Below are 16235 nucleotides of genomic sequence, written 5' to 3' on the forward strand. Positions count from 1 at the left end.
TTGCCGGTAATGGTGATGTCACTCTCTAGGGAGTCGACACCGGAATGGATGGCTTATTTAAGGAATTACGTGATAATGTCAACACGCTGCAAGGTCGGTTGACGACATGAGACGGCCGGCAAACCAATTAGTACCTGTCCAGGCGTCTAAAACACCGTCAGGGGCGTTAAAACGTCCTTTTACCTCAGTCGGTCGACACAGACACAGACACGGACACTGACTCCAGTGTCGACGATGAAGAAACAAACGTATTTTCCTTTAGGGCCACACGTTACTTGTTAAGGGCAATGAAGGAGATGTTACATATTTCTGATACTACAAGTACCACAAAAAAGGGTATTATGTGGAGTGTGAAAAAACTACATGTGGTTTTTCCTGAATCAGATAAATTAAATGAAGTGTGTGATGATGCGTGGGTTTCCCCCGATAGAAAATTATTGGCGGTATACCCTTTCCCGCCAGAAGTTATGGCGCGTTGGGAAACACACCTTAGGGTGGATAAGGCGCTCACACGCTTATAAAAACAAGTGGCGTTACCGTCTCCAGATACGGACGCCCTCAAGGAGCCAACTGATAGGAGGTTGGAAAATATCCTAAAAAGTATATACACACATACTGGTGTCATACTGCGACCAGCGATCGCCTCAGCCTGGATGGGCAGCGCTGGGGTGGCTTGGTCGGATTCCCTGACTGGAAATATTGATACCCTTGACAGGGACAGTATTTTATTGACTATAGAGCATTTAAAAGATGCATTTCTATATATGCGAAACTCTGGCATCAAGAGTAAGTGCGATGTCCATATCTGCCAGACGATGTTTATGGACACGACAGTGGTCAGGTGATGCAGATTCCAAACGGCACATGGAAGTATTGCCGTATAAAGGGGAGGAGTTATTTGGGGTCGGTCCATCGGACCTGGTGGCCACGGCAACAGCTAGAAAATCCACCTTTTTTACCCCAAGTCACATCTCAGCAGAAAAAGACATAGTCTTTTCAGCCTCAGTCCTTTCGTCCCCATAATATCTGCCCAGGGATAGAGGTAAGGGAAGAAGACTGCAGCAGGCAGCCCATTCCCAGGAACAGAAGCCTTCCACCGCTTCTGCCAAGTCCTCAGCATGACGCTGGGGCCGTACAAACAGGTGCGGTGGGGGGTCGTCTCAAGAGTTTCAGCACGCAGTGGGCTCACTCGCAAGTGGACCCCTGGATCCTACAAGTAGTATCCCAGGGGTACAGATTGGAAATTCGAGACGTCTCCCCCTCGCAGGTTCCTGAAGTTTGCTTTACCAACGTCTACCTCCGACAGGGAGGCAGTATTGGAAACAATTCACAAGCTGTATTCCCAGCAGGTGATAATCAAAGTACCCCTCCTACAACAAGTAAAGGGGTATTATTCCACACTATATTGTGGTACTGAAGCCAGACGGCTCGGTGAGACCTATTCTAAATGGAGTCACTCAGAGCAGTGATAGCGAACCAGGAAGAAGGGGACTATATGGTGTCCCTGGACATCAAGGATGCTTACCTCCATGTCCAAATTTGCCCTTCTCACAAAGGGTACCTCAGGTTCGTGTACAAAACTGTCACTATCAGTTTCAGACGCTGCCGTTTGGATTGTCCACGGCACCCCGGGTCTTTACCAAGGTAATGGCCGAAATGATGATTCTTCTTCAAAGAAAAGGCGTCTTAATTATCCCTTACTTGGACGATCTCCTGATAAGGGCAAGGTCCAGAGAACAGTTGGAGGTCTGAGTAGCACTATCTCAAGTAGTTCTACGACAGCACGGGTGGATTCTAAATATTCCAAAATCGCAGCTGTCTCCGACGACACGTCTGCTGTCCCTAGGGATGATTCTGGACACAGTCCAGAAAAAGGTGTTTCTCCCGGAGGAGAAAGCCAGGGAGTTATCCGAGCTAGTCAGGAACCTCCAAAAACAAGGAAAAGTGTCAGTGCATCATTGCACAAGGGTCCTGGGAAAAATGGTGGCTTCTTACGAAGCGATTCCATTCGGCAGATTTCACGCAAGAACTTTTCAGTGGGATCTGCTGGACAAATGGTCCGGATCGCATCTTCAGATGCATCAGCGGATAACCCTGTCTCCAAGGACAAGGGTGTCTCTTCTGTGGTGGCTGCAGAGTGCTCATCTACTAAAGTGCCACAGTTATGCATTCAGGACTGGGTCCTGGTGACCACGGATTCCAGCTTGAAAGGCTGGGGAGCAGTCACACAGGAAAAAAATTTCCAGGGAGTGTGATCAAGTCTGGGGACTTCTCTCCGCATAAATATACTGGAACTAAGAGCAATTTACAATGCTCTAAGCTTAGCAAGACCTCTGCTTCAAGGTCAGCCGGTATTGATCCAGTGGGACAACATCACGGCAGTCGCCCACGTAAACAGACAGGGCGGCACAAGAAGCAGGAGGACAATGGCAGAAACTGCAAGGATTCTTCGCTGGGCGGAAAATCATGTGATAGCACTGTCAGCAGTTTTCATTCCGGGAGTGGACAACTGGGAAGCAGACTTCCTCAGCACGACCTCCACCCGGGAGAGTGGGGACTTCATCGAGAAGTTGTTTCCACATGATTGTGCACCGTTGGGAAAGACCAAAGGTGGACATGATGGCGTCCCGCCTGAACAAAAAACTGGACAGGTATTGCGCCAGGTCAAGAGACCCTCAGGAAATAGCTGTGGACGTTCTGGTAACACCATGGGTGTACCAGTCGGTGTATGTGTTCCCTCCTCTGCTTCTCATACCAAAGGTACTGAGAATTATAAGACGTAGAGGAGTAAGAACTATACTCGTGGCTCCGGATGGGCCAAGAAGGACTTGGTACCCGGAACTTCATGAGATGCTCACAGAGGACTCAGGGCCTCTGCCGATAAGAAGGGACTTGCTTCAGCAAGTACCATGTCTGTTCCAAGACTTACCGCGGGTGCGTTTGACGGCATGGCGGTTGAACGCCGGATCCTAAGGGAAAAAAGGCATTCCGGAAGAGGTCATTCCTACCCTGGTCAAAGCCAGGAAGGAGGTGACCGCACAACATTATCACCACATGTGGCGAAAATATGTTGCGTGGTGTGAGGCCAGGAAGGCCCCACGAAGAAATTTCAACTCGGTCGATTCCTGCATTTCCTGCAAACAGGAGTGTCTATGGGCCTCAAATTGGGGTCCATTAAGGTTCAAATTTCGGCCCTGTCGATTTTCTTCCAGAAAGAATTGGCTTCAGTTCCTGAAGTCCAGAAATTTGACAAGGGAGTACTGCATATACAACCCCCTTTTGTGCCTCCAGTGGCACTGTGGGATCTCAACGTAGTCCTGGGATTCCTCAAATCACGTTGGTTTAAACCGCTCAAATCTGTGGATTTGAAATATCTCACATGGAAAGTGACCATGATGTTGGCCCTGGCCTCGGCCAGGCGAGTGTCAGAATTGGCGGCTTTGTCTCACAAAAGCCCATATCTGATTGTCCATTCGGACAGGGCAGAGCTGCGGACTCGTCCCCAGTTTCTCCCTAAGGTGGTGTCAGCGTTTCATCTGAACCAGCTTATTGTGGTACCTGCGGCTACTAGAGACTTGGAGGACTCCAAGTTGCTAGATGTTGTCAGGGCCCTGAAAATATAGATTTCCAGGACGGCTGGAGTCAGGAAAACTGACTTGCTGTTATCCTGTATGCACCCAAAAAACTGGGTGCTCTTGCTTCTAAGCAGACGATTGCTAGTTGAATGTGTAGTACAATTCAGCTTGCACATTCTGTGGCAGGACTGCCACAGCCAAAATATATAAATGCCCATTCCACAAGGAAGGTGGGCTCATCTTGGGCGACTGCCCGAGGGGTCTCGGCTTTACAACTTTGCCGAGCTGCTACTTGGTCAGGGGCACACCCTGGCTGAGGAGGACCTGGAGTTCTCTCACTCGGTGCTGCAGAGTCATCCGCACTCTCCCGCCCGTTTGGGAGCTTTGGTATAATCCCCATTGTCCTGACGGAGTCCCCAGCATCCACTTAGGACGTCAGAGAAAATAAGATTTTACTTACCGATAAATCTATTTCTCGTAGTCCGTAGTGGATGCTGGGCGCCCATCCCAAGTGCGGATTGTCTGCAATACTTGTACATAGTTATTGTTACAAAAAAATCGGGTTGTTATTGTTGTGAGCCGTCTGTTCAGAGGCTCCTACGTTTGTCATACTGTTAACTGGGTTTAGATCACAAGTTATACGGTGTGATTGGTGTGGCTGGTATGAGTCTTACCCGGGATTCAATATCCTTCCTTATTGTGTACGCTCGTCCGGGCACAGTATCCTAACTGAGGCTTGGAGGAGGGTCATGGGGGGAGGAGCCAGTACACACCACCTGATCCTAAAGCTTTAGTTTTGTGCCCTGTCTCCTGCGGAGCCGCTAATCCCCATGGTCCTGACGGAGTCCCCAGCATCCACTACGGACTACGAGAAATAGATTTATCGGTAAGTAAAATCTTATTATTGTGTAGGTTACGGTAAAGGCTTCACAAGGCACAGAATCTATTGATACTCCCAGCAGTGCTGGAGATTCTCCGTCGAGCCACAGGGGGGCAGTCATGCGTCACTTTGAGACCTGAAATTTCAAAGTGCAGCCGCTCATCATTTTCTTATAATGCTCTTCAAAGGCCTCGCTCTGCTGAGCCGTAAACAGGGCCTTCCAGTCGCCCACTGCACCTGTCAGAGGGGGAAACAAAATGCATCCATCACCACATAAACGTAGCCAGATGACAGGGAATTACTCACCCGTAATATTGTAAGCAGGGCAGAAACTAGGATTTTTGTCAGCCGGGGCAAGGCAACAATTTGCCCCTTCCCACTCCCCTTACCCATTCAAATCCCCCCAGTTCAAAGTATGCCACATAGAAGTACAACCTTATTCACATTATGCCGCAGAGTAGTACCCCTTTTATACATTATGCCACACAGTAGAGCCCATTATTCACAATATGCCACAAAGTAATACCCTTTATAGCACATTATACCACACAGTAGTGCCCCTTATACATATTACGCCACACGGTAGTAATGCACCTGATACACATAATGCCACACATTAGAAGTGCCCTTATACACATTATGTCACACATTAGTAGTGCCCTTATACACATTATGCCACACATTAGTAGTGCCCTTATAAACATTATGCCACACATTGGTAGTGCTCTTATACACATTGGGGGTCATTCCGAGTTGTTCGCTCGTTGCCGATTTTCGCAACGGAGCGATTAGGGCGAAAATGCACATGCGCATGGTACGCAGTGCGCATGCGCCAAGTAATTTAGCACAAAACTTAGTAGATTTACTCAGGTCCGAACAAAGAATTTTCATCGTTGAAGTGATTGTAGTGTGATTGACAGGAAAGGGGTGTTTCTGGGCGGAAACTGACCGTTTTCTGGGAGTGTGCGGAAAAACGCAGGCATGCCAGGATAAAACGCGGGAGTGTCTGGAGAAACGGGGGAGTGGCTGGCCGAACGCAGGGCGTGTTTGTGATGTCAAACCAGGAACAAAGTAGTGCCCTTATACACATTATGCCACACATTAGTAGTGCCCTTATAAACATTATGCCACACATTAGTAGTGCCCTTATACACATTATGCCACACATTAGTAGTGCCCTTATACCACTGGGTCCACTGCAAATTAAACAGGACGTGATCTAAGAACGTCTTGTGGCTCCTGGTAAGCTGGCGCCAACACTACACATCTCACCTTTTCTCATAAACACGCTCTGTGTTTGGTCAATTAGGTGTTTGGGGAAGTCGGAGTAATTGGCCATCGGGTTGTTCTTCATGTGCTCGAAAGTGGTGAGTTTTGCAATCTTGTTTATTACGTCATCCGAGAGGTCTTTGCCCAAGAATTGCGCCACCCTCCGAATTTCCTGCACGGGGGTCTGTGGGTTGCAGAGAATTGGAATGAAGTGCAATTAGACAAAGATAAATGACATTGTAAAAGTCAGACTTATGTTCAGACTATTCTGCAGAGGCTCCGCAACAAGTAAAAGCTCTGTAATATGCTCTGTGCACTCACCATCCGTTACAATAATAGATAACTTTATGGAGAGTGTAACAAATACAATATGCACGGCACCCCATTCTCATGTTATTGAAAGCAATAAACTTTTACTATCAGAGGACACACTGCTCTTCACTGTATTCTTACTCCAACTGGCACAAGCATATAAAGGAGCAGTACACACAAATATAAAATACTAATCTATATATATATATATATATATATATATATATATAATGTATGTATGTCAAAATTGACTCTTCATACAATGTGCTTTTCAATGGTTGCTGTTGGTCCCTAGGAATCCTTGAATGTGAAAATAAAACCATTGCATTGGGGACACCCGAAGGAACCAACGTAATATTCTAATAGATTAGCAGCGTCCATCTAGCAGTGAGAGAAATCTGTACTAAAATAATAATAATAAATATCACTACTACTGTATATGAAAAGTGCTGGTCTTTAATACAGACTGGTAAATGCTAACTTTATCACTGTGACATTGCATCATTATTTTCTCACCTTTTTCATATCTTCAAAAAATACGTATAACATGTTGTGTTTGTCTTTCTGCTCCCAGAATCCCTTCACGTGCTCATACCAGGAACCCCAGCCCACTGCCAACAGAGGAACCGGTGATTAGGGAGCAAATCAGAGGCCCAGACACATGTATAAACACACAGTCTTACAGAGAGACATGTAATAAGTCTTGGAGAGAGATAAAGCAGCAGCCAATCAGCTCCTAGCTGCCATGTTACAGGCTGTGTTTGTAAAGTGACAGTTAGGAGCTGGTTGATCGGTACTTTATCTCTCTACATCTACTTATCTCTCTCCAAGGCTTAGGATATTTGAGAGAGTTAGAGGTATTCTAGTGGCGATTTTTAAAATCTGCGCAGGAATGGAGTAGGATGGTAATTGATTGTCTCTATGTGTATATATAGACGGACTACCAACATATGTCTGTATTGTTAACTATTTTAATAGCGCTGGGTTAGTGGTACTCCCAGATAATATTTCAGAAAACTGTATTAAAGTGGTTTGCGATAGCAAGCAGATTGTAAGTCTATCTGGGGCACACTTACTGTATATATATTTGTTCTATGTATAATTACAAGTAAGTTAAATTATAAGTTTTATTATTATACACTTAAAAGAGCAAGACAACATACACACATATATGTAAAAAGATTGCACAATTAGTCACTGTAATATCATAAGCAGAATAGTGACTGAAATAGTGGTTTATGGGGGTTATTCAGGTTTGTTAGCAAACCAAAAAGGCACACTGATGGGCAAAACCATGCTGCAGTGGCGCACACATGGGGATTTCCAAGTACCTGGAAACCCCCATGATAAGCCAAACTTTGTATTTTTGAGATGGAGACAGCAGTGTATACTGTATAATATATATATATATATATATATATATATATATATATATAATACATACACACAGGTTGAGTATCCCATATCCAAATATTTCGAAATACGGAATTTTTTGAGTGAGAGTGAGATTGTGGAACCTTCTGGTCCCAAGCATTTTGGATACTCAACCTGTATGTATATGTATGACGAAAATGTTTTAAGAACATTCAAACGTTGATCATACAGACCCTGGGGTATATTTACTAAGCTCCCGATTTTGACCGATTTTGAGTTTTTTCTTCAAAGTGTTATCTCGGGAATTTACTAAAGTCAAATCTCGGCAGTGATGAGGGCATTCATATTTAAAAAAAAATACGAATGAATACACCATCTGTCAAACACGCCTGTTATTTTATACAACTCGGTAATTTACTAAAAATTCGTATTCACAATCACTGCCGGCAATAGCCAAACACTGCCATGAAAAAATGCAAATCGTAAAAAAAAAAAGCAGTTTTCAAATAGACCTGCTTTTTTTACCGTATTCTGATAAACATGCACGGATCTCACTGATCCGTGCATGCCTATCAGTGGGAAGGGGTGTGAAAGGGTTAAAAAATCATAAAAAAATTTGCGTAGGGTCCCCCCTCCTAAGCATAACCAGCCTCGGGCTCTGGTTGTAAAAATTCGGGGGGGAAAATGACTGGGGTCCCCCCATATTTAAACAACCAGCACCGAGCTCTGCGCCTGGTCCTGGTGCAAAATATTTTTAACACCAGCACCGGGCTCCACTAGTCAGAGAGATAATGCCACAGCCGGGGGACACTTTTATATTGGTCCCTGCGGCCCTGGCATTAAATCCCCAACTAGTCACCCCTGGCGGGGGTACCCTGGAGGAGTGGGGACCCCTTAAATCAAGGGGTCCCCCCCCCACCTCCAGCCACTCAAGGACCAGCAAGCCTCCCCCACAAGCTGGTACTTGGAGAACCACAAGTACCAGCATGCGGGGGGGAAATGGGCCCGCTGGTACCTGTAGTTCTACTACAAAAAAAATACCCAAATAAAAACAACACACAGACACCGTGAAAGTAAAAGTTTAATGAACATACATGCACACTTACATACATACATACTTACCTATGTTGACACGAAGCACTCGGTCCTCTTCTCCAGTAGAATCCAGGGGTACCTGTAAATAAAATTATACTTACAAAGAATCCGGGGTAGATCGGTCCTCTTCTTAAAAGTTATAATCCAGGGACTAGGTAAAAAAACAAAAACGAAATACCCGGTCCACGCACTGAAAGGGGTCCCATGTTTACACATGGAACCCCTTTCTCCAAATGTCGGGACCCCCCGTGACTCCTGTCAAAGAGGGTCCCTTCAGCCAATTAGGAAGCGCCACATCATGGCACTCTCCTGATTGGCTGTGCGCGCCTGCACTGTCAGTCAGGCGGAGCACTGTGGATATAATGTAGCGTAGCGCAGCTACATTATATCCAATGGTGGGAACTTTGCAGTCTGCGGTAGACCGCGAGGTTAAGTGGGGCCAACCACAAGAGTGACCCCACTTAACCTCTGTATTTTTTTTGTAGTAGAACTACAGGTACCAGCGGGCCAGTTTTCCCCCCGCATGCTGGTACTTGTGGTTCTCCAAGTACCAGCTTGCAGGGGAGGCTTGGTGTTAAAAATACGGGGGACCCCTACGTCTTTTGTCCCCCGTATTTTTTGCACCAGGACCAGGCGCAGAGCCCGGTGCTGGTTGTTTAAATATGGGGGGACCCCAGTCATTTTTCCCCCGTATTTTTACAACCAGGACCGGCTCAAAGAGCCCGAGGCTGGTTATGCTTAGGAGGGGGGACCCCACGCAATTTTTTTTTTCAATTTTAACACTTTCATCACTTCTCCTAATATACACAATGAAGCCCTGCACGGATCTCACATATCCGGCCAGGATTCATTGTGTTTTGTCAGGCAGTGTTTTACTAATCACTTCTGTAAAACACTGCCTGACATTACGAATGACATCGACATCGGAAAAAACGAAAATGAAGAATACGACAGCTTAGTAAATGAGCCGTAAAAAAAAACAAAAAGTTGCAAATTCTCGCTACCGATGTCATTCGTGTTTAATCTCCCTCCAAATCCCGACAATTACGAATCTTAGTAAATATACCCCCCTGTGTCTGCCTCGTTTGTTCCTGCGCCGAGAGTACCGCTGAAATTCACCCTATATTACAGGCCACGGTATTTACCGTCACCTTTGGAGGGCACCGGCTTTGTTTCATTTTTCATTTTACACCATCATACAGGACATAGGAGTGCCGTAAACTGCTTGTTATATATATATATATATATATATATATATAGAGAGAGAGAGAGAGAGAGAGAGAGAGAGAGAGAGAGAGAGAGAGAGGGGAATGGAGAATGAAAGAAACTACCCACAGAGGAGACAGAATATACAGACCAGCAATAGATTTTCCACACTGCAAAGACTGAATTCTGCTAATGAGGAGGCTTTTTTATCACCAGGCCCGGATACGCGTCCCAAAGCCACGGCAAAAAACATCACGAAGGAAAGAGTCACGAATGCGACACCCATGAAAAGAAGATTGGCGGCAGAAGAAGAGGATGCCGTGGGGGCAGGAGGAACGTACACCTACCAAAACAAAAGAAGTCATATGCACTAGGAGGTGTGGCATCTAATGGAATTTTTAATCTATCAAGTCACACATTATCGAATTATGAAACATCAGTATTGAGTAAAGGACTTTCCTATGCACCTACTAAAGGAATGAATAGATTTGATGTCTTTATTGATCTAAGTAAGTTTGTAAGGAAATTGACTCTTAAGAGGCATTATCTCAAAAAGGAGAATGTGGTGATTCATAATTCTGAACAATCAAAATCAGGATTGAAACCCGTCTCAAAATTCTACCCTCTGGAATCGAAGGGCCACAACGTGGGCATTTTTTATGATTTAGTAAATAAAGACTTGTGTGACACTAAAATAGAACCCATCAAGGAGAAGAATCTGACAAATAGAGAAGTAAAAGCCATTAAGGAACTGCAGGCCAATAACAATATCGTTATAAAATCTGCTGACAAAGGGGGGGGGGGGGGGGGCTGGTCATTATGGATCGGGAGGCCTACGTTGCAGAGGCAAACAGATTATTGGGCGACAGAACTTCATATACGCCACTCCCGACTGACCCAAAAGAAGGTTTTGTGGAAGAACTAAGAACCATACTTCTGAAAGCTTTCAGATGTGAGATTTTAACTAAAGATGAGTATCAGTACCTTTTTAATTCCAACCCCACTACCCCCAATTTTTACTTTTTACCCAAGGTACACAAGTCCATGGTTAACCCCCCAGGGAGACCTATTGTGGCAGGGATTAACTCATTGACGTCACATTTGTCAGAGTATGTGGACTTGTTTTTAAGAAAACATGTGGTGAACCTACCTGCATACCTCAAAGACACCACGTCGATCCTTAACCTGATGGAGTCTTTTGAGTGGAAAGAAACTTACAGATGGATTACAATAGATGTGCAGTCACTTTACACCTGTATAGAACATGAGAAGGGGGTAGAGGCTTGCAATGGATTCCTGAGTCAAGATGCAGATATCACGGAGGAACACAGACTGTTTTTATGCGAATTGATGCACTTTATTTTGAAACGCAATTATTTTAAATTTTTGGATGTTTACTTGCTGCAAATCTGTGGCACAGCCATGGGCACGATTTTCGCGCCCAGTTTCGCGAATCTCTTTATGGGACATTGGGAAAAGGAGTATATTTTAAAGACCACCCGTTCCAGCAAAACATTGTATTTTATAAACGTTACATAGACGATATTTTAATTGTGTGGGATGGCGACAAAAGGAGTTTTAATGAATTTTTTACTTATTTATCTGACAACTCGATGAATCTTCGTTTTACCGCCAGTGAAAACACTGAAGAGATTGAATTTCTGGATCTGATACTGACACATGAGGGCAATGAAGTGATATCCAAGAATTATATAAAGAAAGTTGATATGAATAGTTACGTACACTATAAAAGTAATCACAGTCAACAATGGAAGAACAATATCCCGTTTTCTCAGTTTACCAGAATTGCCCGGAACTGCAAGAACCCTGAGGATCGTGACCAACAATTACAGGTGTACACTGAACGATTCAGGGAAAAAGGCTATCCTAATCACCTTTTGGGAGAAGCAAATTATAAAGCTAAGAATCTGGAGAGACAACAACTTTTGAGGTACAAAACTAAAGAAAAGGGTGAGGATACAGTTAGATTCATCACCACTTATAGCAGACATGATAACCTCATCAAAAAAACTCTGAAAAAGCATTGGAACATCCTCCTAATGGATCCCGTTCTTAAGGACTATCTCCCGAAAGAGCCGTCTGTGGTATTCAGGCAATCACAAAATCTTAAAGACCTGGTGGCACCGAGCATGCTGAGAAAGCCAGACATGATGTCGGGGATGCCCAAATGCGTCGGATGCTACAAGTGTGGTCGCTGCAATGTGTGTCGGTATCTGCACCCCAACAGGAAGACTTTCAAGAATACTGACGGGTCCAGAGATTACAAGATCAAGGGATTCATCAACTGCAACACGGTCTCAGTAATTTACATGCTGGAATGCTCATGTGGAATGAAATATATAGGTAAAACCAAGAGACCTCTTAAGATCCGCATCCAGGAACATGTGAGGAATATTAAGAATAAAGTACTAACACACGCGGTATCAAAGCATTTCCACATGTGCCATAACTCGGACCCTGAGGAACGAACATTTAAAGGCATCGAACTGGTCTCACTGGGCGAGAGAGGTGGAAACCTTGGTAACCTCCTATCCAAGAGGGAAATGTACTGGATTTTTAAATTGAACACCCTGCATCCTGATGGCTTCAACGCGGGCTATTAAATAGCCCCGTTTTTATGACGTAAGCACATTGCACTTTCTTCCATTTCACCAGGGTGACCTGCTTTATCTTGTCCGCCGTCTCAACTTGCAGACCCCTATATTTACACCACTATTACAGCCATACCACACTGGAAATGCCCAATTCCGCCCGATCTTGGAAGCCAAGCAGTGTTGGGCCCTGCCAGTACATGGATGGGGAACCATCATGGAAGACTGGGTGCTGTATGCTGGGTTATGGGATGTGAGAGTGTCACATTATTACCCTCTGGGAATTCTGGTGGTTTGGAGGCGATGCAAATGAGCTATAAATATATGCAATCCTTCCTACAGCCTTAATGATGTCCACTATCCATAAATCTTATAAATTTTCACAAACCCCTATTGCTGTTCATTCTCACCCCCTTTTTTTCCTCCTTCCTCACCCCTTTTCTTTAAGGGGTATATGTCTTTGCGCATATGTATACATAAAAGTTTTTTTATATTTTATATATTTTATATATTTTTATATCTATATGCACTTATTTTGTTCTGTACGTGACATTTATGGGTCTAATGTAACGGATATATGAAGACACCTTTTTCCTGGGGGTTTGATCCTCAATATAAATAATTACTAACACTTAAGCAGTTTTGAATTGCTACTTCTAATTACAAGTGTATGACCCTGTTCCGATCTCTTTTTTTCTGTATGCGATTTCTACTGAGGAATATCATATCAAAGATGGCCACCGGGACCATATATAATAAATGTCTGCCAGTAACATCCTCCAGGAACATGGCTGCTGGTTCCTTAAGCCATCCGGTATTAGTGAGAAGTGGGCACTGGCAATAACAGAGACTGCACCCGGAATTGTCCTTTGATCTACCAGTACGAACGGTCCGGCGCTGGAGGTGGTGCGCATGCGCAATGGACAAAATCGAGGGACTTTAAACCGAGCACGCGCAGTATGAAGTATCGGATGCCATTCGCGGGCGCATGCGCTGTGGGTCCGGGGCGCCCGTACCCGGCGCATGCGCGATAACAGGGTCCCGACGCCGGAAGTGGGGCGGACGTGATGTCACCCACTCTCCGGACAGGAAGTACGGTAACATTTACTTTTGGGAAGCCTTTTAAAGCTTCCAGCATATAAAATTAAGTAATCTAAATAGCGGTTTTGCACAGTATATCTTAAGTGTTAGAGGGAACCCTCTGAAACTTTATTTTAAGACATATATCAGTGTATTGATTTCTGGTTCTGTTAATTGACAGGAAGTGATGTAGTAATCACTTCCTTATTAGTATGTGTACCTGAGCTGTCCCACCAATCCACTACCCCTTGAGGAAGTCCAGTTAGGACGAAACGCGTTGGGGATACCCACCTTCTCTAAGTTAAGATATCTATTTTTTACCTACGTTGGTCTTCTAGTAATTTTTATAATTTTATAATTTGGTCCTCCTATGTTATACTATATACATTTTTAATAGTATTATATATAAACTTGAGCAATTTTTTATCTCTGATGACACTTTTAAATTTTTAAGAAAAAAATTTCTTTTATGTGTGGTTTTGTGTTATACTTTTTACTGATGCAAATTGTATTTGATTAAAAAAATCTCTTTTTTTAATGAGAGCCTCCTTTTTTAAAATTGATTGACACCATTGGTCGCTTTAAATCATCTTATCTACTGCATTTTATATATATATATATATATATATATATATATATATATATATATATATATAGATCAGGGGCCTTTTAACAGAGGAGGGGGCCTGTGTGCACCTCCGGGTGGGCCCCCTCCTATGTATGTCGCAGAAGTCTCCAGCATTGTGTCGGAATCTACTGCGCATGCGCCATGTTCCAGAGACCAATTTGGCAGTGATTTTCGCAGCGACTGCAGAGCCCAACGCTGGACTGCGGAAAGGTAAGTATTAAAATGGGTGCAGTGTGTGCGGTGTGGGCCCCTGTGCACCGCACACATTGCACCCATTACAGAAACGCCTATGATATATATGTGCATATTATACTAGGTGATCATCGCGCCCTACGGGCACTATTCACACTGTCGCAAGGGGCTACGACCCCTTAACCCTTGCACGCCTTTGGGGCGTAAGCCCTTGCGATGGCGTGAACAGCGCACGCAGGGCACGATGAATCACCTAGTAGGTGCTGTGGTTGGGGGAGTATATATGTATGTATATTGCGGAAGGGAGTCTGTATATGCTGCGGCCTGAGGGGTGGGGGATGGGTTGGGAGGTGTTGTGGACAGGGTGATGGGGGAGGGTGACCGGAGGTGCCATGGGTGGGGGAGGGCCACATGGAGTGGATGGGGGAGGGTATTGGAGGTCATATGTGCAGGATATGATGTCAACAGTGCACAGACAGGTGGTTAGTGAGCAGGATGAGGGTAACAGAGTGGAGTGGTGGGGAGTACTCAGTAGCTATAGGCGTGGAGTATAGGTGTGACGTAGAGTGGAGTGGTGGGGAGTACTCAGTAGCTATAGGCGTGGAGTATAGGTGTGATGTAGAGTGGAGTGGTGGGGAGTACTCAGTAGCTATAGGTGTGGAGTATAGGTGTGACGTAGAGTGTAGTGGTGGGGAGTACTCAGTAGCTACAGGCGTGGAGTATAGGTGTGATGCAGAGTGGAGTGGTGGGGAGTACTCAGTAGCTATAGGCGTGGAGTATAGGTGTGATGTAGAGTGGAGTGGTGGGGAGTACTCAGTAGCTATAGGCGTGGAGTATAGGTGTGACGTAGAGTGGAGTGGTGGGGAGTACTCAGTAGCTATAGGCGTAGAGTATAGGTGTGATGTAGAGTGGAGTGGTGGGGAGTACTCAGTAGCTGTAGGCGTAGAGTATAGGTGTGACGTAGAGTGGAGTGGTGGGGAGTACTCAGTAGCTACAGGCGTGGAGTATAGGTGTGACGTAGAGTGGAGTGGTGGGGAGTACTCAGTAGCTATAGGCGTAGAGTATAGGTGTGACGTAGAGTGGACTGGTGGGGAGTACTCAGTAGCTACAGGCGTGGAGTATAGGTGTGACGTAGAGTGGAGTGGTGGGGAGTACTCAGTAGCTACAGGCGTGGAGTATAGGTGTGACGTAGAGTGGAGTGGTGGGGAGAACTCAGTAGCTACAGGCGTGAAGTATGGGTGTGACGTAGAGTGGAGTGGTGGGGAGTACTCAGTAGCTATAGGCGTGGAGTATAGGTGTGACGTAGAGTGGAGTGGTGGGGAGTACTCAGTAGCTATAGGCGTGGAGTATAGGTGTGACGTAGAGTGGAGTGGTGGGGAGTACTCAGTAGCTATAGGCGTGGAGTATAGGTGTGACGTAGAGTGGAGAGGTGGGGAGTACTCAGTAGCTGTAGGCGTGGAGTGTAGGTGTGACGTAGAGTGGAGTGGTGGGGAGTACTCAGTAGCTATAGGCGTGGAGTATAGGTGTGACGTAGAGTGGAGTGGTGGGGAGTACTCAGTAGCTATAGGCGTGGAGTATAGGTGTGACGTAGAGTGGAGTGGTGGGAAGTACTCAGTAGCTATAGGCGTGGAGTATAGGTGTGACGTAGAGTGGAGTGGTGGGGAGTACTCAGTAGCTATAGGCGTGGAGTATAGGTGTGATGTAGAGTGGAGTGGTGGGGAGTACTCAATAGCTATAGGCGTGGAGTATAGGTGTGATGTAGAGTGTAGTGGTGGGGAGTACTCAGTAGCTATAGACGTGGAGTATAGGTGTGACGTAGAGTGGAAAGGTGGGGAGTACTCAGTAGCTATAGGCGTTGAGTATAGGTGTGACGTAGAGTGGAGTGGTGGGGAGTACTCAGTAGCTATAGACGTGGAGTATAGGTGTGACGTAGAGTGGAGTGGTGGGTAGTACTCAGTAGCTACAGGTGTGGAGTATAGGTGTGACGTAGAGTGGAGTGGTGGGGAGTACTC

General features: G+C 45.3%; 1 protein-coding gene and 1 pseudogene across 5 annotated transcripts in view; one reads left to right on the forward strand and one right to left on the reverse strand.

The window, feature by feature from the left end:
* The window catches only part of LOC134948133 (sulfotransferase 1 family member D1-like), a 183742-nt gene that overhangs the window by 92824 nt on the left and 74683 nt on the right, over positions 1-16235 (reverse strand). For 4 of the 5 annotated variants that reach the window (XM_063935934.1, XM_063935935.1, XM_063935933.1 and 1 more), the window contains exons 5-6: positions 6553-6647; positions 5728-5908 (exon numbers count right to left, since the gene is read on the reverse strand). The exons of the other annotated variant lie outside the window; for it this stretch is intronic. In XM_063935934.1, the coding sequence (XP_063792004.1) occupies positions 5728-5908; positions 6553-6647 (276 nt within the window). The remainder of the gene's footprint in view (positions 1-5727; positions 5909-6552; positions 6648-16235) is intronic. 5 annotated transcript variants of the gene reach the window in all.
* On the forward strand, positions 12446-12564 carry LOC134950035 (5S ribosomal RNA; annotated as a pseudogene).

Source organism: Pseudophryne corroboree, chromosome 8 (assembly GCF_028390025.1).
Source record: "Pseudophryne corroboree isolate aPseCor3 chromosome 8, aPseCor3.hap2, whole genome shotgun sequence".
Lineage (NCBI taxonomy): Eukaryota > Metazoa > Chordata > Amphibia > Anura > Myobatrachidae > Pseudophryne > Pseudophryne corroboree.